General features: G+C 38.5%; 1 protein-coding gene across 6 annotated transcripts in view; it reads left to right on the top strand.

Moving 5' to 3' along the window:
* Nucleotides 1-25742, top strand: part of LOC128869671 (uncharacterized) — an 86801-nt gene that overhangs the window by 42769 nt on the left and 18290 nt on the right. The window contains exons 2-6 of one of the 6 annotated variants that reach the window (XM_054112259.1): nucleotides 13374-13528; nucleotides 13593-13886; nucleotides 13941-14056; nucleotides 14119-14206; nucleotides 14267-15093. The exons of 1 other annotated variant lie outside the window; for it this stretch is intronic. In XM_054112259.1, coding sequence (XP_053968234.1) covers nucleotides 13374-13528; nucleotides 13593-13886; nucleotides 13941-14056; nucleotides 14119-14206; nucleotides 14267-14874 — 1261 coding nt within the window. In that variant the 3' untranslated portion in view covers nucleotides 14875-15093. Of the gene's footprint in view, nucleotides 1-13373; nucleotides 13529-13592; nucleotides 13887-13940; nucleotides 14057-14118; nucleotides 15098-25742 lie in introns of those variants that run through there. 4 more of the 6 variants (XM_054112257.1, XM_054112256.1, XM_054112261.1 and 1 more) reach the window with 4 other exon arrangements.

The raw sequence follows: 25742 nt of genomic DNA, 5'->3' as shown, positions 1-25742 counted from the left end.
TTTTCGTTTACATGGGGTTCTCATTAGTTTGACCGAAACAGCTGAGTCGGAATTGCGGTTACGGGCTTCACTGTTTTCAGCAATAGGCGCAACTGTAGCGGCCATGATTATTTACCCGCATTCTTAAAACGAGCCGTCCATATGCCAATTTTCTCGACCATTCGAAAATAGTTAATATTGTAATATTTCGCGTTGAATTATTTGCCAATATTTGGTAAATCTTGAATTTTTGTCATGTCGAATGGTCGCGGCTCCGTACATACATATATATATAATTGGCGCGTACACCCTTTTTGGGTGTTTGGCCGAGCTCCTCCTCCTATTTGTGGTGTGCGTCTTGATGTTGTTCCACAAATGGAGGGACCTACAGTTTTAAGCCGACTCCGAACGGCAAATATTTTTATGAGGAGCTTTTTCATGGCAGAAATACACTCGGAGGTTTGCCATTGCCTGCCGAGGGGCGACCGCTATTAGAAAAATGTTTTTCTTAATTTTGGTGTTTCACCGAGATTCGAACCGACGTTCTCTCTCTGAATTCCGAATGGTAGTCACGCACCAACCCATTCGGCTACGGCGGCCGCTCCGTAAAGTTATAAAAAAGTTCTGTGTCGGACATTTCAATACTAGGAGTAAATTTCGAAACAATTATTTTATGTTCTCTGATAGTAGGTAAATAGTTAATTAGTATATTACTTTACGTGTGTAGATCTTCAATTGATAAAAAGTGCAGAAAAACATATGCATATATCTGCAAGGTTAGAAGCTTACTCTGAAATCAGAGTATTTGGAGGTTACTGTACATATTTGAAGGTTACTGTGCATACGATACTGTGCCTATGAATGTGCGCTGGATTTCTTGAGAAGTTTTAGGGAATCGTAATATTTGTTTTGCGGGGGCAAGTGCACATACATACATACACACAGCATAGTATATACATGTAATATATATATGCACATATGAATATAAATTCACCTACATATTTGTATTTGCATATGCCATCTTCCTGTGTGTTTGAATCATTTCTCTATGAAGATTATTATTATTAATATATTATTATTTATTAGAGCAATATGAAATATAACACTAATTGATAGAGCACACTAGCTACTTAGGCCTACGGTACAATTGTTTTAAATATTACTTTATATGCTATTTTACACGTATAGGAAATTGTTAAGCTTTTTTAATTCGTCGATATTGGTTAAATGCTGTTGATTAGGTTGGTATCTTTTATGAAATTGAATATTTTAAGTACATTGTCTGCGGTTATGTTTTTTAGGAGTTTGGAAGGTTGTATGGAATTGAAGTGGAGTTGTCTTTTGGTGGACAGAGCTGGGCAGTTGTCGAGAATGTGTAGTATGCTTAGGTTGTTTCTGCAATATGGACAAGCAGAAGGGGGTGTGGATGAGAAGAGGTGTTCGTGAGTTAGTTTGGAGTGGCCAATTCTTAGGCGGGTGAAGATAGTGTGGATGGGAAAATTGACTTTTTGCATTCAGGGTTGAGGTTAGTGTAAGGGTGGTTGAAATGAGTCCAGGTGTTGTGTTACTGTAAGTAGAGGTGATGAGTGATAAGCTTGCGGATGTCTTTTTGCATGAGGGGGTTGAACGTGATGACGGGAGAGAGGTGTAAACTTTTGGCTGCAGAGTCGGCATGTTCATTTCCGGTAATACCTTTGTGACTTGGGGTCCATATTATTTTTGTTTTGCCAGGTTTTTTTTATTAAATGGTCGCGTATTTGGGAGATTATTTGATTGCTGTTGTGAATATTGTCCAAACTCTGGAGGACAGAGAAACTATCGGTGAAGACTGCGAACTTGCCTTTTGCATTAGATGCGAGGGTTCCTACCTTCAGAATTGCGAAGGCTTCTGATGAATAGATAGAGCTGTAACTTGGTAGTCGACCACCTGTTAATAGTTTGCCGTTGTTATCAACGACAGCAAAAGTTGTACTGTGGTCGATTTTGGACCCATCGGTAAATAATAGGGATCTATTGGCTAAATCTTTCTTGTTGACTAATTCATGCTACAGCTGTTTAAATGTGTCAGGACTGGTGTTATTTTTTTTTGAAGGAATGAAGACTATAATTGATTGAGTTAGGATGTAGGAGCCATGGCGCCTGGCGGTTTACCGTCGAACAGGTTGGAGGTATTTTTGTATCCAGGTCGTTAAGGTTGGAGATGCAATGTCGTATAGCGGACTTTATTTTGTAAGTTCCTTTGTGCATGGAAGCGTTTTTCAAGATATCAAATAGAGGTCTGTTGGTTGTGGTCAATATTTTCGGAATGAGCCTCAAAGTGGCCGTTTTGTATCGTTCAAGGATGAATGGCACCTCGGCCTCGGCGAGGACGCATTTAATTGGAGATGTTGGGAAGGCGTACACGCTTCTGCGTACTGCCGTGTGATAAGGTTTATTGTGAAGTTTAAGATGAGAGCTGGCGCATCCTCCATATATTGGAAGACCGTAGTCTATTTTGGATAGAATCAATGACCTGGTTATGTTCACAAGTGTGTTGGTGTGAATATGTAGGTGTTTTGAGGAAAGGTATTTGATTATGTTAAGTCGGGCTATAAGGTTTTTTTTTAGGTAGATACAATGTTCTTTGAATGTGTACTTGGTATCGAAAATGATGCCCAGTACTTTCAGGTAATTGACATTTTCTATGGTTGTATTCATTGTGTTTACTTGTAGCTGGGGGCAGTTGGATTTTCGACAAATGTGTAGAATTCAATCAGCTGACAGGGTATTACGTGAATTTTTAATTATCGTGAAATAAAATCTACGATACTACGATACGGAAGGAAGGAATTTTTCATTTACATGGGGTTCTCATTAGTTTGATCGTAACAGCTGACAGGGGACTGCGTTTACGTCGTTCACTGTTTTCAGCATAAGTCTTGTAACGATCTGAGAAACTTCGCGAACGGACTGGCAACAAAACCGAATGAATGAGTTACCAAACCGAAAATAGAACTCGCCAGAAGATACAAGTTGCCAAATCTGAAAATTGCGATAGTTATTAAGCAAGAATGATAGAGAAGAATACTGCGCCTTCTGAATTCGCCATCCAGTGTAGTTTTAATTTTTTTAATTTTGATTAATTCACAAGCCATTCACTGAATTTTAACAAATTTGCGATTTCTCCTATTTTTGTTTTGTATTGCGAAGGGAGCTGATGTCAGAGTAAAGTAACTCTTGTTAAATGGCACCACTTTCAGTACTCAATTCGCCTATATGAGCAGAGGTACATTCGCATAGTGTATTCAGTCTTAAGTTATGCGTGTGAAAGAGTAAACGAAAAGTAATAAAATGGTTCACTAAAGCAACCAAGTTGTATTGCCGTTAGTTTATGACTTTTGTGTGCACACGAAAGAGTGATAACATAATATATTTATTTATCATGGCCTTCAGACCTAAATTATACAATTACAATATATACATATGTACATATATAACATATAGTACAATATTAACACTTGTACAAAAATATGTGTGTACAATAAAGCAAATTATTCCAAGAGCTTACTATATGTAAGTTTTTAAAGCGTATTTTATAGTTATAACATATTTAATGCAGAGAACGAGAAAGATCAGGAACGAATGGGCAGGTTAAACGTCAAATGCTAACAAAACGCGGTTAAGAAATGTTTATTATCCCAACACGACTGGGGAAAAGTTAACATACGAGAGTTATTATTATTAGGAGGCCATTACGCACTGCGACCAGAGCTGATCTATTGTGAAAGGCCTATTTTGTAACCCTAGAGTTTTAGGCTTTTTAGAAATTTTAGCACAGTTTTGGGTTTGTTGTTCCAAAGATTGCATGGAGATACTACGATACCACCAAGGTGGTGAAGTCTTTGTCTACCCAACGCAGGACATTCACAAAGCACATGTTCTGAGCTTTCTATGTCCATTTCGCAAAAGCGGCAGACATTGGTCTCGGATAGACCAATCTTGTTTAGATGGTACCTCAGGCTGCAGTGACCTGTAAGGTATCCGGTTAAAAGACGCAGATCTACTCTGTTTAGTGAGAGAAGTTTGTCAGATATTCCTTTGTTGGGACTTAGGAATAGTTTGGCTTGACGCTGACCGGCACAGTTTAGCCAGTGTGCGGCAAGTTTTCTTTCCTCCCATTTCCTAAGGAATTCATTAATGTGGCCTTTTGTCAGTCCACAGAAAGGCTCAGGACCAGTAAGTTGCATATTTGCTCCTTGTTTTGCAAGGTAGTCAGCCATTTCATTTCCCTCATGTCCTTCATGTCCCGGAATCCAACATAGTGTTACTGTGTTGAGGTTTCCTAACGTGTTTAAGACGTTTAGGCAATCGTTTACCAATTTAGAGGTGATGGTTGTAGATAGAAGGGCTTTTAAAGCCGCTTGGCTATCTGAAAGTATGTAGATGTGAGTACCTCTCATTTTCCTTCTAAGGCATTCTCTCACACATATTTCAATGGCATGTATTTCTGCCTGGAATATTGTTGGGTAGGATCCCATCGGAATCGATTTTTTGAATTTGGGCCCATTGATTCCTGCCCCTGTTCTACCATTTTCCAATTTGGACCCATCAGTAAACCATAGCTGGGAGCCAGGTTTGAAGGTGATAGAGTTAGTTCTCCAGTCTGTTCGTTCATTGATTATAACTTGGAAGTTCCTGAAGAGTATTGGTTTGGGTGATAGTATATCATCCCTATGAAGAACGGGACTATGTAGGAAGTCTTCTAAGATCTTTAAATGTCCTTTCATATCCCCACTTTTAAGTTCAGATATACCTTTTAGTCTTAAGGCACTCGAGCGAGCTTCCCTTTCAATTAGAATTGGAAGCGGTGGTATGTTCAGGAGCACACCCAATGCATCCGTGGGACACGTTTTCATAGCCCCTGTAATACCAACACATACCAGGCGATGCAGTTTGCTTAATTCATTTGCCGCCTTTCTTTGCTTGACCTTGGGCCACCATGCTAAGGATGCATAAGTGACTATGGGTTTTACAACTGTGGTGAATGTCCAGAAGGTCATTCTAGGGCTTAGTCCCCATGTCTTACCAAAAAGCCTTGTACAGGCAAAGAATGCCCTTGTGGCTTTTGAAGTAATTCTCTCAATATGGGAGTTCCACGTAAGCGTTTTGTCAAGACTAACGCCAAGATAGTTCGCTTCTGTCAAGAGTTCAAGTGTTGTTCTATTAAGGGTCGGACATTTGAGATTTATGTTCCTTCTCCTAGTAAACGGTACAAGTGTTGTTTTAGATGGGTTGATGGAGAGCCCTTTTTCCGTGCACCATTTGTTTATTATTGTAAGGGCTTGCTGCATGCGATCCGAAATGGTTTCCTCATGCCAGCCTAATACATAAACTACTAGGTCATCAGCGTAACCCTGAGTGTGAAATCCTAGGTTATTCAGTTTGTGGAGAAGTTCATCTATGACTAGAGTCCACAGAAGAGGAGAGAGTACGCCACCTTGAGGGCAACCTCTTGTGGCTTTGATAGATTTGATTGTTCCTCCTAGTTCGGTGCTGATCGTCCTAGATTTCAGCATGAATATTATCCATCTAGTGATGGGTTCAGGTACCTCCTTTAGATATAGGGCATTATAGATTGCCTCATAGGAGGTGTTATCGAAAGCTCCTGATATGTCAATAAATGCACATAGAGCTATCTGTTTGGACTCAATAGCCTTTTTATAGGCAAATTGAAGTCGATGCAGTGGGAATTCAGCTAGATTGTATTCCCTAATATACTGATCAACTATCTTTTCCATTGTTTTGAGGAAAAATGAGCTGAGACTAATTGTATGATTTAGGCAATTGTTCGGGTTTTTTCCCTACCTTTGGAATAAATACGACCTTAACCTCAGCCCATTTTGTAGGCAAATATCCTAGCAGTAAGCTTGCTTTGTATAGTCTGGTCAAATTAGGGATAATATGGTGTGCACCCTGCTGTAAAAGACAGGGGAATATCCCATCAGGACCAGGAGATTTGTATGGGCTGAATGTTGATATCGCCCATTGTACCCGCTTTTCATGGAATAGCTTGTTTGCTAGTTTTAAGTTCTCAGCACCCGCAGATGTAGTAGTTTCTGCCGGTACAGAGATCTCGTCTAGCACAAGTGATCCAGGGAAGTGAGTGTCCAGCAGAAGTTGACTGGTTTCCTCTGGATTCCTTGTGTAGCTTCCGTCTGGCTTTTTCAGGGTACTAATGCCGTTTTAGTGATCTTTTAGTAGGGCGTTTTGGATACGAATATCATCCGGAAGACTACAAATCTTTTCACAGTGATTCCTCCAAGTAGCCCTTTTAGATTTCCTCAATTCTTTATTGTAGTTGGTTAGGGCTGTTGAGTAGGAGGACCAGTCCCCCATTGCTTTAGCTCTATTCCATAGGGTTCTTGTTTCTTTACGCAGGTTGGAAAGTGTACTATTCCACCAAGGAACATTTTTTTGTGGCTTTTTCACTTTTACTGGGCAACTTTCGTGAAACGCAGATATTATGTTTGAATGTAGTTCGTTCGATTCGAACTCAAGCTCAGATATAAGCTGAATGTGACGCTTAGAGCAGTTAACACTTTGTTCTAAATAGAAGTGAAAGTAGTCCCAGTTAGTTTTTCTGGGGATTCTGTAAATTGTCATTTGTGGTTTGGTTGCACCTATATCGAATCTAATATGTCTGTGATCCGACATAGATGTTTCCTCTGACACATGCCAATTTGTCTTTGTTGGCAGCATATATCAACTTACCGTTTGCGCTCTGGAGTCCCTGAATGACTCCTTTACGTACCCATGGTTCTTGAATGAAAGCTACATCCAAGAGTTCTTGGTTAAATCTCCTCGTAAGCACGTCCGAGGCTGCTTTTGCGTGATGGAGATTTATTTGAAGGCATCCGAGTTGTCTTCTGGTGTTGTAGGGTTTTCGCTTAGGCCAGGTCATCTAGTGATCCTTCGTTTGGCAATGGCTGCCTTTTTCTTGCCTCGGTTGTTTTTCAGCAGGACTGCTTCCTCAGCGGACATTTGATCCCCCCTTCGATCCTTGTTGTGGCTGTGCGCTTTTTTATCAGCCTGCAGCGGGGGTCGCATGCGGATACCCTCGGCCACGTTATGGCGCCATGCGCCGGATGTTGTTGGCTTTTCTGGCTCGTGTCTGGAGCAGCTGGCCTTATCGTCCTGGGCTATTGAAGCCGTTGGAGTCAAAGTTCCCGCTTCCTCAGAGCTTTGTTTCGCCGAGGGGTCAGGGTCCTGTTCGGTAACCTTAGGCGGATCAATCGGGCCTTTAGATTTTGGCCGAAGTTGGGCTTTACCGAACCCGTAGTTCAACCAGTTGTTGGAAGTCTTTATGACTTCTGCGGAGATTGGGTCAATAGCAATGGTAATTTCTACCACAGTACCCTTGCGCACTCTGTTGAGCACCCGCCAGTCATTGGTGTTGAGGCCCTCGTTTTGGCCGTCAAGGAGGCTAATAATATCCTCAGTTGAGGTGCTGTCCAATTCTGGAAAGTGACCAACGAAGATTTGTGGGCGCGGTATGTCCGCCTCCTGCACAATCTTCAGCTGTGCATCTTTCCACGGCTTCAGCTTAGGAACTACTTCCTTTAGTCAATTAGCCGTATCATCGCAGCCGCATGATATAACTATATATCCTGGGCGAAAGGTGCAGCTATTAAATTTGGGCTTTGCAGCGCCACTCTGCTTTTTCCTTATCGCCTCCAGGATAGCATGTTGTATGGCCGTTAGTCTTTCCGTCGACCATACTGTAGTGGGATAGTCCGGAGGAATTATTCCCAACTTCGTGCTACACGACGCGTCTTTGTAAGACATTTTTGTTGAGTCTACCTTGACTTCTGGATTAGGCACTGCTGCCTTTGGTCCTTCCGTTTCGGTAGTCTCTTCTGCCTTTTTTCCAACGCTAGAGCTCCCCTGTAAATTGGCACGTTTAGGGGAGCTTTGCTTTGGCGTGGTGCTGCTGGAGCGTTGTCGCTTCAGATCAGCTGGTTTTTGAGCCAACTCTCTTGCCTCGTCAATGCTGTGACCTTTTCTCAGGAAGTACTTTAGGCGCTTTTTGGCGGCACCGCAAAGCCGCACCTTGTCTTCGTCCTTTCTTCCTGAGTCACGAGTGGGAGAAGATAATAGTTTCTCCTCTTCCTCTGGTGATATGGTAGAAGCTTTGCCATCTGGCCCCAGGGCCATGTCGTCAACTTCCATATCCGTGCTCTCGCTGATAGTTGGAGGGCATTGTTTGCCCTTAGCTGCCTGCGATGTTGTTGGTAATTCGGCACTGTTTACCGAAAGGTCGTTATCGACCTGGTTTATATTAGGCACTTCTGCCTTTTTTAATAAATTGTTTGACTCTGCCATGTGGTCCCACGAGTGAAGGGGAAGGGAAGGTCGAGCCACGACAGTGCCCCGGTGTCGCGGTAAGGCTAATTACAACCAGAGGGCGCCCGATATCTGGAGATCACCGTTATAAGACACACTTACGTAGTGCCATTCATCCTATAGGCACGGTTCAAATTACACCTAGGATTACGGGTTTTTTCGAGTTATGCCTCTCTAGATCCGCCATTTTTGGTTAAAAGCAGGGGCACCTCGTGCAGGAGTGGCATTCTACCACAATGGTCGGTCTTTAGGCTACTGGCACAACTGCCATACGCCTCTGTGTGCATTCCCCCAAGAAGCAACGTACACTTCACCCCCAAACATACGAGAGTTAATATAGCGGAGCGTAGTCAACAGAATTAAATATAGCGCTTGCATTGAAATGTAAAATGCCATGATTTGGTGTTAGGCAAAAAAAAAAAAATAACAATAGAGCTTGTACATTTTTCTTCATGCTTATTTACCGTCGGTGTTACTTATTCAAAACACCATAACTTTTTTCTGTGAAATTAGTTTTTATTGATTACAAAGACAAAATTGTTCAAAAATGATTACAATTTTAACATATATTCACTTTAGCTTGATATGACCACCTTTTGCCTTGACTATAGCTTTCAAACGGTCAAAAAATGAGTTGCATGCTGATCTTGAGGTACATATTTTGGCCCATTTTCGTATAATCTCTTTTTCCAGCGCATCCATACTGGCATATTTTTTAGTCCTCAGCTTGCTCTCCAAAATGGACCAGATGGAATAGTCCATCGGATTTGCGTCTGGCGAATTCGAAAGCCATTGTGTGGACGAAATGAAGTGTGGAACAAGATTTTTTAACCATTCTTGGTTCGCACGAGCTTTATGAGACGGTGCCGAGTCCTGTTGGGCGTCCATGGTCTACCACCGAAATGTTTGCGTGTCCAAGGCTCTAAAGCAGCTTCTTAAACATTTTCCTGATAATAAATCGCATTCACTTTTACACCAGGCTCGATAAAAACGATTGGGTCAGCGGTCACTGCGGCCCTAACCATTACTTGCTCTTTCGCACCGAACTTTTTTTGCTGGGGTGAAAGATCGTGTGCTTTTTGGAACTTGTAAGCCTTGATCTTGAGCTTATTTTTCAATATGCGTCGAATGCTGTCTTGCGATATTTTAAGTTCTTTGGCCATTTTTCTTCCAGTTTGACGTGGATTTTGTTCAAGTCGAGCCTTCACTTTCCGAACCATTTCTGGCGTTGTTGTGGTTTTTTTTGGTCCACCTCCATAGCGTTTTTCAATGCTACCAGTATCATTGTAACGTTTTATAGTGCGATACACAAACATTTTATTCACTTTGAGGTGTCTGAGCTCACGAACACTGGCTGGTTGTGATTTTCCAGCGAAATATAACGCAATCACACTATTACGTTTGAATTCCATCACAGAAAAAAAATCAACAAAACTGAGACGCAAATGCTTTTGATAGCTTATAAGCAATGTATTGAACTGTCATTAGAACAATTTTGACATTGATGGCATGAGCTGTTTTACAGATACAAACAGTGTGAAGTTGGTAACACTTCACCCTGTAAGTTTGCATGTATGAATGTGAAATTTGAAACATCTTATTAGCTAAGTTGTATTGATATTAAGTGTATTATAAAAATTATTTCAAAACATCGAAATAAAAAATTAACTTAATTAATTATGTAAACCATTTATTTACATCAAAGGGTAGTATACAGCAATATGTTGTACTAGTTAATGCAATATGCACAGAAATTGGTGTAAAAATAATTAACACCCAATCGATTGCATAAGCATGCGATTAAACTAAAAGCTACCATCTCACGGGTAAATGACACCTCACGCGCATCCGGCCAAACAATGAAACTAAGGATGGGCTTACCGCTTCATGGGAAAGCCAATATGCTAATGCAGGATTACCGCTTCATGTTTACGTTGCATTACCGTTTCATGGGAATTGTTTTGGTAAACAAGTGCAATTCACCTACCGGTGCCACGTGACTACTGCGGATAAATATTACTAATAACAATTAAGCAAGTTAATTTTTTGGTTGATGCTAAAATAATAAACAAACGCCACAAACCGCAAAAATACATTTTCATTTTTTATGAAATGTGAGTAATAATAACAGTCGCGTTTACTCGAACAAAAAGGCCCTGAAGTAATGCCGCGCGCTTGTTTTAATTTCGTTAAAATTAACAAAAGTGCAAAGTAAAAGAAAAACGTCCGCTGAGCAGGTGGTAGACATCGATTGATGAGAACCACACACCCACGAAGAGTGCGCAACCGGACCGGAGGAGCTTATCATGCAAAGGGGAAGCACCCAGTTCGCCGTGGGATCCATGTACGAATATTTAAGTGAAAACATTTAAGTAAGAACATTGAGTAAGAATAATTAAATTGGAAGAAGTTTTTGTAAGAACATTTAAATTAGATCATTTAAGTAAGAATAGTGTGCTAGAATATTCAAATTGGAACAACTTTTTAAAAACATTTAAATTGGAGCAATTAAGAAAAAAATTTAAAAACATGAAAAAAGAAAGAAAAAAAATTAAATTTTTATAAGGACATTTAAGATATCCCAAAATGCTAGATCCCTTAGGCAGACCCCCAGTCCTCAACGCGCCACCAAAACCCCCAGCCTTAAGCCCTCAGGTAACCCCATAACTAGTGAGTGGAAGAAAAGCGTAGAAAGAATTTTAAGAATCTACGAAGGTGAAAGAGGCACTCCTTGTAATTTTGGCATTTTAAATGTCATTAGAAATAAAATAACGGGAAATGCCGATGTAGACCTGGAATCCTACAATACTTCCCTTAATTAGGAAGTCATATCCTAATGCCTCAGTACCCACTATGCAAAAGGGACATTAGTATTTTAAAGTACCGGATGTCAGCAATTTTCCAAGGGAGTAAACCATTAATGAGTTTTACCAAGATGTATTTTCCCACCTTTCTCTTACATTAAACAAAATAGCCTGCCTTGAAATAGGACACGAATCAATTAACATCCTAACAAAGACCTACCGCGATAAAGCACTGTACAAATTTATTAGAGGCTTGAATAGTGAACCTTCAAAACTATAGGGTTTTCCAATAAGAGGTGTTATTTTGAAATTCAAAGATTTAGCCAATGCCCAATACTAACAAAGCTTCAATTATCATCAAAAGCAGCCACCAAGGCCCTATCAATACCAAAACCCACCGCCGAGACCCACCCAACTCAAACCACCAGTCCCAATGGACGTAGACGAATTAATCACATAGAACCTACTGAAAATACGGTAAATAACGAAAAATAGCAAAACGAGAAAGAAAATTTAGAATCGTGGGAGGACTATTACGACCAGTATACCTCAAATGACAACTGCATACATCAATCACAACCCCCCAGAAGATTACGCGAACGAATTTTATGATATTCATTTTTTAGGCTAACGAATTCCACGTAAACTTACTGCCAGTGTAAAGACAGTAACGGGGAAACACAAAAATTTTTAATTGATACCGCCTCAAATTAAAACTTATATACAACCACAGCTCGCCAATAGTCCTATTCCCAACAAAGAAATTTTCTATGGAAGTTCAGTAGGCGGAAATATTAAAATAACCTTAACTAACCTTTAAAATTTTTTATGTTACCCGCATTAAAATCTTTTCACGAAATTCTTGGTAACGACAGTCTAAAGAAACTGAAAGCAGTCATTTTCACTTCGGAAAACTATTATACCGTTAATTGAAAAATAGTATAAAGATAGCAATTAAACAACAAAATGCAAAATCTGTAAATAATATCGAAATAAGAACAGAACATCTCGCTCACGAACAGACATAAAAGCTCCAAAAGCTGTGCAATTCATATCTCAAACTCTTTTCCGACCCGGATGAAAAATTTACTTAACTATGCATAATTCTTTTTTTAGTATTGACGGCAACGCCGGTTATTTCAGTAATACTCGTAATCGCAATAGTATAATTTTCCTAAGTCAAACAAATATTGGGACACCCTAATTTTTAGCACATTTGAGTAAACAATGTGTATTTCGTTATTATTGAAAGTTCACGTTATAAAGGATTCAAATAAGAAAACAAGTGTCCCAGTTTATTTTTACTTCACTGTACATACAAGGTGAACTCCAAAATAAACAAGAAAAAAAATGTTTTTGAAGACGCACACGTACACAGGGAAATATTTCGAATGGAAACATTTTGTTCCGGAGAGAAGGACAGCCGCGGAAGAGAGAAGGGAATTTGTCTCCCGTACTGGCGACACGCTTTGTGTTTCTTATTCGTATTTCCAATCTTAAAGCAATTTTTGACAGTTGCTTCATACGTTTCCTATTTTTGTGTGGGAAATAACTAAGTTCTGTGTGGGTTTTCACTCAAACGGAAGAAATCAACTGACAAATATTGGTTCAAATGACAAACATCCGAACGCTGTTTGGGAAACGCAGGATTGTTTTTTCTAGTAAAGTCGGTATAATGTAAAAAAGTTATGGGACATGTTTATGTTGAATTCTAATTTTTGCCCCCATCAAGTTCAAAAATTTATATATATATGTAAATAAAAAAAAAACCAAGAAATTAATTTTTATTTAACAAGTTTGTATTATTCACTGAAATATTTAAGAAAATGTTGACGAACGTTCTCCGCTTTACATGTAAGCAGGTTGTAGAATATATCCGAGCCAGAAGATGCGAAGTAGTAAACGTCAAAATGTGTCCGAAAACAATTTTGCCCGTGTGAGCGCGAATGAAACACCAAAAGAGAATTTCCAATGTCTCCCTTCCAGATGCCTCCGTGTGTAAATCGGTACTTAGTGCGTTGGAAGTTACATCCCTAGCTGACTTCCAGTGAAAGCTTGGTGACATTGACCCGATTTACACGAGGAGACATCTGGAAGGGAGACACTGGAAATTCTCTTTTGATGTTTCATTCGCTTTCACACGGGCAACAATGTTTCCGCGACATTTTTGACATTTTGCATATTTTGACATTTCTCAAATTTGTGCAGCGATTACTATTCTCAATTTTATAAAGTGAAGGAAATATTTTCCAAAAATATGGATAAAAAACAAAAGTGCGAATTAATTACAAGCATATTTCAATCCATTAGAGAAGCTATGCAATTGGACTCCGATGACAGCGATAAAGAGGAAATACTTTTAGGTATGTTACTAAGTGCTTGTAAAATGTGCACATACGATTTTTAATTACTATATATTCCTAATAGGATTGGCCAGATTGGGCGAGAAAGCTGCATCGTTGCCTATCAAAAGAGCCAAGCGGCAATGGATTAAGGAATGGAGGAAAAATAGGTGCGATCGCGGCTCGTTCGCCTTTTTAAACAAAGAATTGCTGGTACACGATGAGCAAAGCTACAGGAACTTCCTACGAGTATCAAAATCTCAATTTGATTATTTGCTGTCGCTAATAGCGAATGAAATACAACGCTCTGATTCGACTATGAGAGCCGCGATTCCCGCAGCAGAAAAATTGGCATTGACGCTGCGATTTCTCAGCACTGGTAAGTTAAAAGAAATGGTAATGTAGCATTGTTATGAGCGGGTGTTTTTTTCAGGAGAGTCTTACGTGAGTTTGGATTACCAGACCCGTTTATCCAAATCTTCAATTTCCAGTATAGTTCCTGAGGTATGCAGTGCCCTTTATAACAAATTGAAATCGTCGTATTTAAAGGTATGCACTATTTTTAGTATAGAAATTGTAATATTTTGCAATTAATGACAATTTTTACGCAGTTTCCAAACAGCAATTCAGAATGGGAGGCCATTGCAAAAGAATTTGCAGTTAAATGGCAATTCCCCAACTGCATTGGCGCGTTAGATGGTAAGCATATAACTTTTCGTCCATCACGTTCTGAAGGAGCTTTCTATTACAATTATAAAGGGACTAGAAGTATAATTTTACTAGCCCTGGTGGATGCTAATTCCAAATTTATTTTCGTGGACGTTGGTTGTAACGGTCGCAGTAACGATGCTGGAGTATTTCTGCAAAGCAAATTAAGGGATGTTCTGCAAGAAGAGAAGGAAATACCAAAAGCTGCTTCAATAGGAAACGATCGACGCCTACCGTACGTCGTAGTCGGAGACGATGCATTTCCTCTGCAGATGCATTTAATGAAGCCATATCCCTACCACACGCAATGCCAGGAAAAACAAGTTTTTAATCAAAGACTCTCTCGTGCAAGGCATGTGGTGGAACATGCATTTGGAATTTTATCCAATAGATTTCGCGTCCTTCTAGCTCCGATAAATCTGAAAGTGGCCACTGTAGAGAAAATTGTATTGACGTGTTGTGCTTTACACAATTATTTAATCGAAAATGGCGAAATGTTCACTGATGAGAGAGTAAACGCAGAAACTGTAAATAATAACCACTCAACTGATTCCGATGTATTCTACAATCCGCGAAAAGGTGCAGCAGAGAACGTACGTGAACAGTTTCTCAAATATTTTAATGAAGAAGGCAAACTGGATTGGTTACATAATAAATAATTTGTTTTTATTTATATATATGTAAACATTAGTCTTTGTTTTTTCATTAAAAAATAAAAAAATTAAAATTCACTTCATGTGTAAACGCTTAACTAAAACAAAGTTACAAAAAAATAATTGGATTTAAATTCAGTCTTTTAACATATTCTTATTATTACTTATTTACTAAGACATAGTATTTGGCACGGAGCATAATTATCAACTTTTTAAATATATGTAAACATTAGTCTTTGTTTTTCAATAAAAAAATAAATAAATAAAAATTCACTTCATGTGTAAACGCTTAACTAAAACAAAGTTACAAAAAAATAATTGGCTTTAAATTCAGTCTTTTCTTTAAGGCACTTTGGTGTACACATTTCTTAAACATATTCTTATTATTACTTATTTACTAAAGTATTACTTATTTACATAATATTTGGCATGGATATAATTATCACTTTTTTTGGTGCTTCAGTATCTAGAAATGAAACAAAAAAACAATTGTAATTCAACATCAACATGTTCCATAAGTTTTTTAAGCCATACCTACTTTATTCGCAAAAATCTTCTCCGTCAAAAACTCCCTCCATGGATAGCTGCAACAGATCCTTGTCTGACGATGAAGACGTTCTGTTTGATGTTGGAGTGCTACGCTTTTGCTGAGATTTTCCTATATATTTTTTTATCACTGATTGGATTTCCCAAGCGGCGTCCTGCTGTTCATCAGGATCTATCTCATCCATTTGGTTGGAAACCAAAGCTCCCAACCATGCGTATTTTCTGCCATTTTGTTGTTTATTTTCGAGCATAGACCTAAATTCTGACAGCTCCTGTTGCACATCAGCGAACTGGTTGCTTTTCTATAAAAAACAAAATTTGATTTTTTTTGTATATTTATCGTCAAGTTTTGTACCTTTTTTCGTTTTTTCAGTGGCTCATCATTCACACTCGAGCTACCGGTTTCTGTGCTGTTTGCTGTACTTAAATTACTTGAGTTACTCGAAGAAGGCATCTGAAAAACAAATTTGTGAAGCATGTTAAATTATGTTAGTTATGTATTGAAATAAATTTTTTTATTACCTCAGTATTGTCTTGGCTCTGCCTAGTTGCAACATGGCCTTCAAGGAACGATAACTGGTCAAAGCACCAAAGCTTTGCTTCGTATAAATCATTTACTCCACTTCCACTTTTTTTGGAGTTTTTCTGTATACGTAGCTCCCTCATATACTGGCTACGGAGGTTTTTCCATTTTTTTTAACATCGTCCAGTGAGACGCCAAACATTTCCGTTTCCAATTTTTTATGGATATCGGTAAATGCTGACGCTTTTTTGCCTCGATCCATATACTCACTGGAGCGAACATTATATAAGCAAGTATTTTCTTGCACATATATTATAAGCTTTTCCACTGCTTCTCTTTCCCACTTGTATTCCATTTTTACTTTCCGATATACGTTTTAAAACACAGGACTTTATCTCACAAATGACGAAAACGAATGAAGCAAGCGTCAAAAAAATAGCTTGCAGCCAACTTCAACATTGAAAATACGGATAAGCACAAAGCGTGTCGCCGAGTACGGGAGACAAAATCCCTTCTCTCTTCCCCGACCGTCCTTCGCCCCCGAACAAAATGTTTCCCTTCCAGATGTCTCCTCGTGTAAATCGGGTCATTCGGTTCAGTGAAAGCGAAGTTATTGCGTCTAAAGTGTGAGTATGTTTGTGTCATCGGTACAAAAATTAGTCTCGAACAAAGAGCTAATAACAAATTTTGTTATCATAAAAAAAGTTTATAACGATGATTGTCTATCTCGTGCCAAAGTTCATGAGTGGTTTACACGTTTCAGAGATGGTTGTGAGGGCATAAATGATAATAAACATACAGGCCGCCCAAAACCAGCAATCACCGATAACTCCATCGAAATTTTTCGTAAATTTACCAAAAATGAACCAAAATCATCGTTGAAATTCATGGAATCGGAATTGAATATCTTAAAAACAACGATTTATTGTATTTTAACTGATCATATGGCAGGCGAGAACAGACGAGAGCTTCCTTTACAACATTATAACTGGTGGTGAAACGTTGTGTTTCCAACATGAACCTGAAACTAAGCGTCAAAGTACCTATTCGGAAAGGAAAACGTTTTGCGTCGTAATCCAATTTACTTTTGCTGGTTTTAGTTCGGACTTTGCTCTCCAAAACGGCCCAAAGAGAATAATCCATCGGATTCACGTCTGGTGAATTTGAGAGCCATTGTGTGGACGTTATGAAGTTCGGAACGTTGTTTTTTAGCCATTTTTGGTTCACTCGAGCTTTGTGAGACGGTGCCGAGTCTGGTTGAAACGTCCATGGTCTGCCACCGAAATGTTTGTCTGCCTACGGCTTAAAAGCAACCTCCAGAATACTTTCCCGATAATATTTCGCATTTACCTCGACGCCAGGCTCGATGAAAACAATTGGATAGGGCCCATCTGCGGTTACAGCAACCTTAACCATTACCTGTGGCGGGTGCTGCCTCCTGGTGGCCAATCGATTACACAAATTCTTGTATGAACGGCCGGTTAAATAAAACCTATCGTTTTAGAAGTTTACGAATTGCGCAATTTGAAAAATTGTCTCGTCAGAAAACACAGTGTTTGAAAATTGACCAGTTTCGGCCAAGCAAAGCAACTCCTTCGCTCTCTCAAGTCTGACTTGTTGCTGCTTTGATGTGAGCTCATGCGTCTCTTGGATCTTGTAAGACTTGACTTTGAGATCATTTTTTAGTATGCGGTGGATGCTACGGTCAGTTGTTTTTAGTTCGTTCGCCATTTGGTTGGCACTTCGGGGGGGATTTCACTCAAGTCGCTTTGTTACTTTTCAAAACGTTTCACGTGAGGTTGCAGTATTTTGATGACCACCTCCTTGACGTTTCGCGATGCTACCAGTATCATTGTAAGAGTAATGGGGCGATAAACAAAAACTTTATTTACTTTAAGGTCTCGAGCTCACGAACAATCCCACAATTATGATTCTCCAGCCAAACATAATGCAATCACTCTATTACGTTTGAAATCCATTACTGATTTTTTTTCGCGTTGACTCTCGGCAAAATGCTTCCGCGCACATATAAACAATACTCTGGACTGTCATTTAGCCAACTGGCAGACAGCTGATGCCCGAGCATCTGCTGCGCGAGCGGCCTGAAGTTGGTTACACTTCGAGTGCCGGACATTGTATTTTAGCTCAGTCTTGTTTATTTTGAACTTCACCTTGTATATGCGGGCACAATAATAAGATCATTTACTTACCTGAGTTTAGAGTTGGAACCGCTCCATTTTTGAGATATTTCGGTCCTACAGCATCTTCCTTAAAATGTTGAATGCATTAAGTTTTATCTCCACAAGTGAGATAATTCCTGATTTTTTGAAAATGAGAAACAACGTATGTTTTCATCACTTACGCGACAATTCGATGCTTTGGGAATTTTTTTTATTTAATAATAATATTTTTAGAATCTGCATGGCTCCACGCACGTGCACTTGCAATTGTCTTTCTTTTCGAATTAAATTTCAAATCAAAGTTCAATTGCTTACATGCATTCATAAGAGCTTTTCAAAATTTGGCGGAATTTTCAAATATATAAGGCGTTTTTCAATAGGTGCGCTTCAACTTTTTTCCGATAGGGAGGGCGAACGACGCAATATTTTTTATTTTCCGCTTGTTATTTGTAAACTTCATTAGTATACATTTCATCATGGAACGCTACACACTTGAGCAATGATTGCAAATCGTGCAAATTTTTTATGAAAATAATCGTGCAAATTTTTTATGAAAATTTATAAATTTTCCAAAAAATCATCTTCAGTGATGAAGCTCACTTTTGGCTCAATGGCTTTGCCAACAAGCTAAATATGCGTTACTGGGCAGAAAGCAATCCACACGTGATTCATGAGGCACCGTTACATCCCGAAAAAATCACTGTTTGGTGCGGTTTACATGCCGGCGGTGTAATTGGCCCATATTTTTTCGTTGACGAGAACGATCGCCACGTTACTGTGAATGGAAATCGATACCGCGACATGATAAACGATTATTTTTGGCCGCAATTGAATGGTATGGACTTAGACGACATGTGGTTTCAACAGGACGGGGCCACAAGCCACACAGCACACGCTACAACTGATTTGTTGAAGAATAAGTTCGATGAGCGCATTATTTCCAGAAATGGACCGGTCGAATGGCCGCCGCGCTCGTGTGATTTGACGCCTCTAGACTATTTTCTTTGGGGTTATGTGAAGTCATTGGTCTACAGTAAGAAGCCGGCGACGATTTGTGAGCTCAGAGCCGATATTGAAAATTGGGTTCAACGATTGGACTTCGTAAAACGTGCACGCGGTGGTCATGCAAAACAAATCGAATTTCATACTTAAATGTATATGTTCAAACTCGATAATAAAAAAAAAAATTAGTTAAAAAAGTCAAACCGTTTGTGTTTTATTCAAAAAAAAAGTTGAAGCTCTCTTACTGAAAAACGCTTTACAAACAAACATACAAACAAAATCAAATCTAGTACATGTTCTCTGCTAATATATAAACATGCGTGCATACAATCGTACAGTTTTTCCAATATTTAGCGCAATTTTCATATAAACCTAATATACATATAGATGGTTTTCGAGAAAAGTGACATAATTCAAAAATCAAGTTTTGTAGAAAATCAATTTTAAAATTACGCAAATAGATAATTTAAGTTTTTCATTACAATTATGCATATTTTACAATTCTACTGGTTTTGTGCAATCATAATACAACAGTGCTTTGTGGAAATAACATATTTTACATTCTTAGATTATTTTAAAAAGAAATATTGTAAGTTTTTCGCAAATGTGTTATTTTTCCTGAAAAGATTTAAAAAATGAATATTACATTTTTTTCAAATTTTGAGATACATTTCGAAGAGTAGTAGGGTCAAAAGCAAAAAAGCAATTTATTTTTGATTATTTTTTATTACAAAATAGAAATTGTAACACAACATTTACAAACATCCTCTGAATAAACTAGTAAAACAAAAACAAGTAAATCCTTTGGTAATAGATTGGTAGAACATAAAAAATACTTTTTTAAGGCATAATGGTAAGAAAAATCCTAGATGTTATTGTAGAACTGAGAGTAATACTTTGGAATGATATTCTTCTCCATCAGTTTTAATAAACCTTCCTTTTTTTATCCTTAACTTTCTGTTTAGCCTTGTAGGCGCGATTGAGCGCAGGTAGAGTTGTTAATTCGCTATTAGGTACTGCTACGGGAGACGATGTTCGGGCTTTTTTTACTACAAATTTCATAAAATCAGTCTCGGAAAATGATGTTAAAAGGGGACTCTTTTTCCACTCTGAAGATACTAATATCATTTATTTTTACAAGTTCTCCATCTAAGTTTTTAAGGACTATAAAGCCGGTCCGCTAAGTCTTTTAAATCAAAAAATTGTTCATAATTTAATTCATGTACTTCATACAAGTTGCCTCTTTTTTTAGCTCCCCGGATAATTGTAACGTATTGTTGCGGTACATAGATAGGTCCAGACATCAGTGATTTCGAAATTTGGCGCTCGATTGTAGCATGAACACTTTCGCCCTCGTTCTGACTATGCCCTTTTACGAGAAACTTGTGTGTGATAGAATTTATATGGGGATATTTTCTTACAGCAAATAAGTACATTGACATCATGTAACGATTTTTCTGTTGACCACAGCAGTTGTCTGAGTAGAAAATGATATCAAGTACATTGCCATCACTGTTGATAGTTTTTTCTCGTAAGTTTTCAAGATACGATAGCACACAGGACCCAATTTCATTAACTCCCCTATTGGCCTCTGTTTCATCCCACACATAACATTTGGCTAAGTTACTTTTTAGCTCAAAAATTGTGAAGTTAAACACATTTATAATATTTTTGATGTGTAATAAAAAGAAGAACTATTTCCTCTAGGCATTGAAGAACTGCTGTAAATCGTATACGGCCACAATTAAACTGTTACTTACGCTTTCCTTGTCCACGTTTTTTTCATCTCTTGCTAAATCTTTTTCTAAAAGGTGGTTTTCATACTTAATCCTCAATTTTTCCTTTTCTTCTTCATATGCATTGGTATATGAGACACAATTTTCGCACATGTCTTTTTTTGGTTTAAAAAATGAGATATTGAGGTCACTAAATATTCTAAAATACATTAAGTAATTGGCATACAAAAGATTATTTTCTTTGCATTGATTAACATAATATCTATGTAACTCAGTTACAGATTTTCCTCCCTCGATATACTTTTTTTTCGTATCCTTTCTGCAGTAGTGACTCTCAATTTTGGGTATAGAAATAATGTGTTTTAGAACTCCCTCCTTAATGGCTTCATCAGTCCTACGATGATTACTATGTTTGCCTCTTAAGTAAGTACTTATCATTCCACTTACTGATTGCTGTCTCTTATGCATCACCGTTCGAATTGGACGATCGGTTATAGCCAAGGTTCCTTTAAAATAGGTTATGCACACACGTATTTTTTCCCCCCAATTTGAAAAAAAAATGCATTACTATTTGCTCTCTTGTATTGATATTTAGGCCTAATACTTTCCATACTTATTAACATAAAATGGCGCTATCTTTGGCTATCGCCTAGTTTCCAAAATTCGTCGAATATTTTTTGTCGTTCTTCTTCTTTTATTTTAGTATTGCACATTAATCTGCACTTCTCAGTGCAAGTCTTTCCCATTTTCTTGGCTTCAAAAATCTTTTTACTCTTGGAACTAGATTCATACTGTTTTCCAGAATTTCGACAAATCTTAGCTGCTGTTTTCCTCCATGTATTTGGCTCAGCCTTTCTTTTTCTTTTTCTGACCATTTCGACTTCATTTAATTCATCTTCAGAAAGCGATTGAATATAGTTCGGATCTTTGATGCTGTCATCACTAGAAAAGTCCGTTCTTTTGCTCCCAGAGTCAGATGATGAATCTGAATCTGATGATGATGAGTCGGAACTTGAACTCGATGGCGATTGATGAAACGTTGAAACCAAGTTGGAACTTGACGGTCCACAAGAAGGTAATACAGAATTATCTAAAATAAAAGATAAACATATTTTAAGGGAGTAACAACAGTGACAAGAGCAAACAAATTTCGGAGAAATCAACATAAGGAGAATATCTAATTTGGGCCCATATCTTTAATTTCTGTTTCTCTATTTAATATGTCATATTTCGGTGACTTGGCGGCAGCTGATAACTGTAAGCTAATGTCTAAACCGTCGTTTTGATCTGAAACAATATTATTTTTAATCTTGATATATTTATTTTTAAATTTGAAAATAAATAATATACACCTACTATAAAAAAGTAGTACCTTCATTGGTCAAATGCTGATTTAAGCGTGTTACACTTTTAAAATTTTGATTCGATGTAGCGCCTTCCAATATAGTATTTGTATTATTAATTTTTTGCGCCATCTCCAAATTTTTCCTTCCCCTATTTCCATTAGAATGAAACCCTGCCATAACAACAAAATAATATATATTACATAGCTAGTAATAGTAATAGTTAGTGATAGTAAATATTTTTAAATTAATTTTAGTTTCTATGTATATTAAAAAAATACCAGTCTAACGGTTAGACGCGATAGAAGTGAGACCTTCCGTAAAACAAACTGAGAGAGAATGAGACGAAAGCAGCATTAGGAGCGGGATAAATATAGATTCATTATAATCTATATATATAAATGTGAAAATCTGTCCCTATGTTCGCTTATAACTCGAGAATGGCTGAACGGATTTATCTTATCTTGGTCTTGAATTATTCGTGGAGGTCTAGGGAAGGTTTAAAAGGTGAGAAAAATTCGAATAATTGCCGGGAAAATGGTCAAAACGTGGACCCGGGTAACCTTCGGATGTGTATATACAATATGGGTATCAAATGAAAGCTGTTGGTGAATGCTTTAGTTCAGAGTATTTTTCATGCCGCTCCGTGACTAGGGTCTCGAGATAGAGACCAAAACGTGGACCCTAGAATGTGTTTGTACAATATGAATATCAAATTGAAGCTGTTGGTGAATGCTTTAGTACAGAGTATTTTTCATGCCGCTCCGAGACTGGGGTCTCGAGATATAGGTCAAAACGTGGGCCCGGGTAACCTTCGGATGTGTATATACAATATGGGTATCAAATGGAAGCTGTTGGTGAATGCTTTAGTTCAGAGTATTTTTCATGCGGCTCCGTGACTAGGGTCCCGAGATAGAGACCAACACGTGGACCCTAGAATGTGTTTGTACAATATGGATATCAATTGGAAGCTGTTGGTGAATGCTTTAGTACAGAGTATTTCTCATGCCGCTCCGTGACTGGGGTCTCGAGATATAGGTCAAAACGAGGACCCGGGTAACCTTCGGATGTGTATATACAATATGGGTATCAAATGGAAGCTGTTGGTGAATGCTTTAGTTCAGAGTATTTTTCATGCCGCTCCGTGACTAGGGTCCCGAGATAGAGACCAACACGTGGACCCTAGAATGTGTTTGTACAATATGGATATCAATTGGAAGCTGTTGGTGAATGCTTTAGTACAGAGTATTTCTCATGCCGCTCCGTGACTGGGGTCTCGAGATATAGGTCAAAACGTGGGCCCGGGTAACCTTTGGTTGTGGATGTACAATATGGGCATCAAATGAAAGCTGTCGATAAGTGCTTTAATGTGGGGTAATTTTCATACCTATTGATGACTAGGGTCTCGAAATATATGCCAAAACGTGGACCCGCCGTGTCTTTAAACCGAATTAAACCAAACTTACACACATTGTTAAGTAGGTATTGAAGATGGTTTCCGTATAGTTTGAATACCTATTGGTAGATAGGGTCTCGAGATATAGGTCAAAACGTGGACCCGGGTAACCTTCGGACGTATATGTACAATATGGGTAGCAAATGGAAGCTGTTGATGATTTCTATAGTATAGAGTATTTTTCATACCGTTCCGTGACTAGGGCCTCGAGATAGAGACCAAAACGTGGAGCCTAGAATGTGTTTGTACAATATGGATATCAAATGGAAGCTGTTAGTGAATGCTTTAGTTCACAGTATTTTTCATGCCGCTCCGTGACTAGGGCCTCGAGATAGAGACCAAAACGTGGAGCCTAGAATGTGTTTGTACAATATGGATATCAAATTGAAGCTGTTGGTGAATGCTTTAGTTCAGAGTATTTTCCATGCCGCTCCGTGACTAGGGCCTCGAGATAGAGACCAACACGTGGACCCTAGAATGTGTTTGTACAATATGGATATCAATTGGAAGCTGTTGGTGAATGCTTTAGTTCAGAGTATTTTTCATGCCGCTCCGTGACTAGGGCCTCGAGATAGAGACCAACACTTGGACCCTAGAATGTGTTTGTACAATATGGATATCAATTGGAAGCTGTTGGTGAATGCTTTAGTTCAGAGTATTTTTCATGCCGCTCCGTGACTAGGGCCTCGAGATAGAGACCAACACGTGGACCCTAGAATGTGTTTGTACAATATGGATATCAATTCGAAGCTGTTGGTGAATGCTTTCGTACAGAGTATTTTTCATGCAGCTCCGTGACTAGGGTCTCGAGAGATAGGTCAAAACGTGGACCCGGGTAACCTTCGGATGTGTATGTACAATATGGGTATCAAATGGAAGCTGTTGGTGAAAGCTTTAGTACAGAGTAGTTTTCATGCCGCTCCGTGTCTAGGGCCTCGAGATAGAGACCAACACGTGGACCCGGGTAACCTTCGGATGTGTATGTACAATATGGGTATCAAATGGAAGCTGTTGGTGAAAGCTTTAGTACAGAGTAGTTTTCATGCCGCTCCGTGACTAGGGCCTCGAGATAGAGACCAACACGTGGACCTTAGAATGTGTTTGTACAATATGGATATCAATTGGAAGCTGTTGATGAATGCTTTAGTGCAGTGTATTTTTCATGCCGCTCCGTGACTAGGGTCTCGAGATATAGGTCAAAACGTGGACCCGGGTAACCTTCGGATGTGTATGTACAATATGGGTATCAAATGGAAGCTGTTAGTGAATGCTTTAGTTCAGAGTATTTTTCATGCCGCTCCGTGACTAGGGTCTCGAGATAGAGACCAAAACATGGAGCCTAGAATGTGTTTGTACAATATGGATATCAAATTGAAGCTGTTGGTGAATGCTTTAGTTCAGAGTATTTTTCATGCCGCTCCGTGACAGGGGTCTCGAGATATAGGTCAAAACGTGGACTCAGGTAACCTTCGGATGTGTATGTTCAATATGGGTATCAAATGGAAGCTGTTGGTGAATGCTTTAGTTCAGAGTATTTTTCATGCCGCTCCGTGACTAGGGTCTCGAGATAGAGACCAAAACGTGGTATTGAATAAATAAATAAATAGTATGAGAATAAAGAAATAAATAAATGAAAACCATATCTTTTCTGTTCTAAACCATATCTATTCTATTTTAGTGTGCCCAGCGAAGCGGGCCGGGTTTGCTAGTATTGCTATAAAGTTCATATTTTATTTTCTTTATTTCAATGTTTTCAATTTCAACAAATGATACGATTGGCTTATGACTATTTATTGATTGATTCGGTGAAATATAAATTGCCACAATTAAAACTGTTTTCCATTGCTCAATCTGGTTTCACGTACACGTTCTGTTGAAGTCTTTGCGGTTTTTTTAGTTTTATTTTCTTTTTGTTTTTTTTCTGTCGATATTCACGACACTTTTCTTCATTATTTTTCGGCATAATAGCGGTAAATATTTAAAAATGAAAATATTTACGAATATAAAAATTCGGACGCAATACAGCACACGCGGTTGCTATTATGAGCGTCGTAACGCGTATATTACACAGACGTACTAACACACAAA

Source organism: Anastrepha ludens, chromosome X, assembly GCF_028408465.1.
Source record: "Anastrepha ludens isolate Willacy chromosome X, idAnaLude1.1, whole genome shotgun sequence".
Taxonomy (NCBI): domain Eukaryota; kingdom Metazoa; phylum Arthropoda; class Insecta; order Diptera; family Tephritidae; genus Anastrepha; species Anastrepha ludens.
This window is presented reverse-complemented; position numbering and strand designations above follow the sequence as displayed.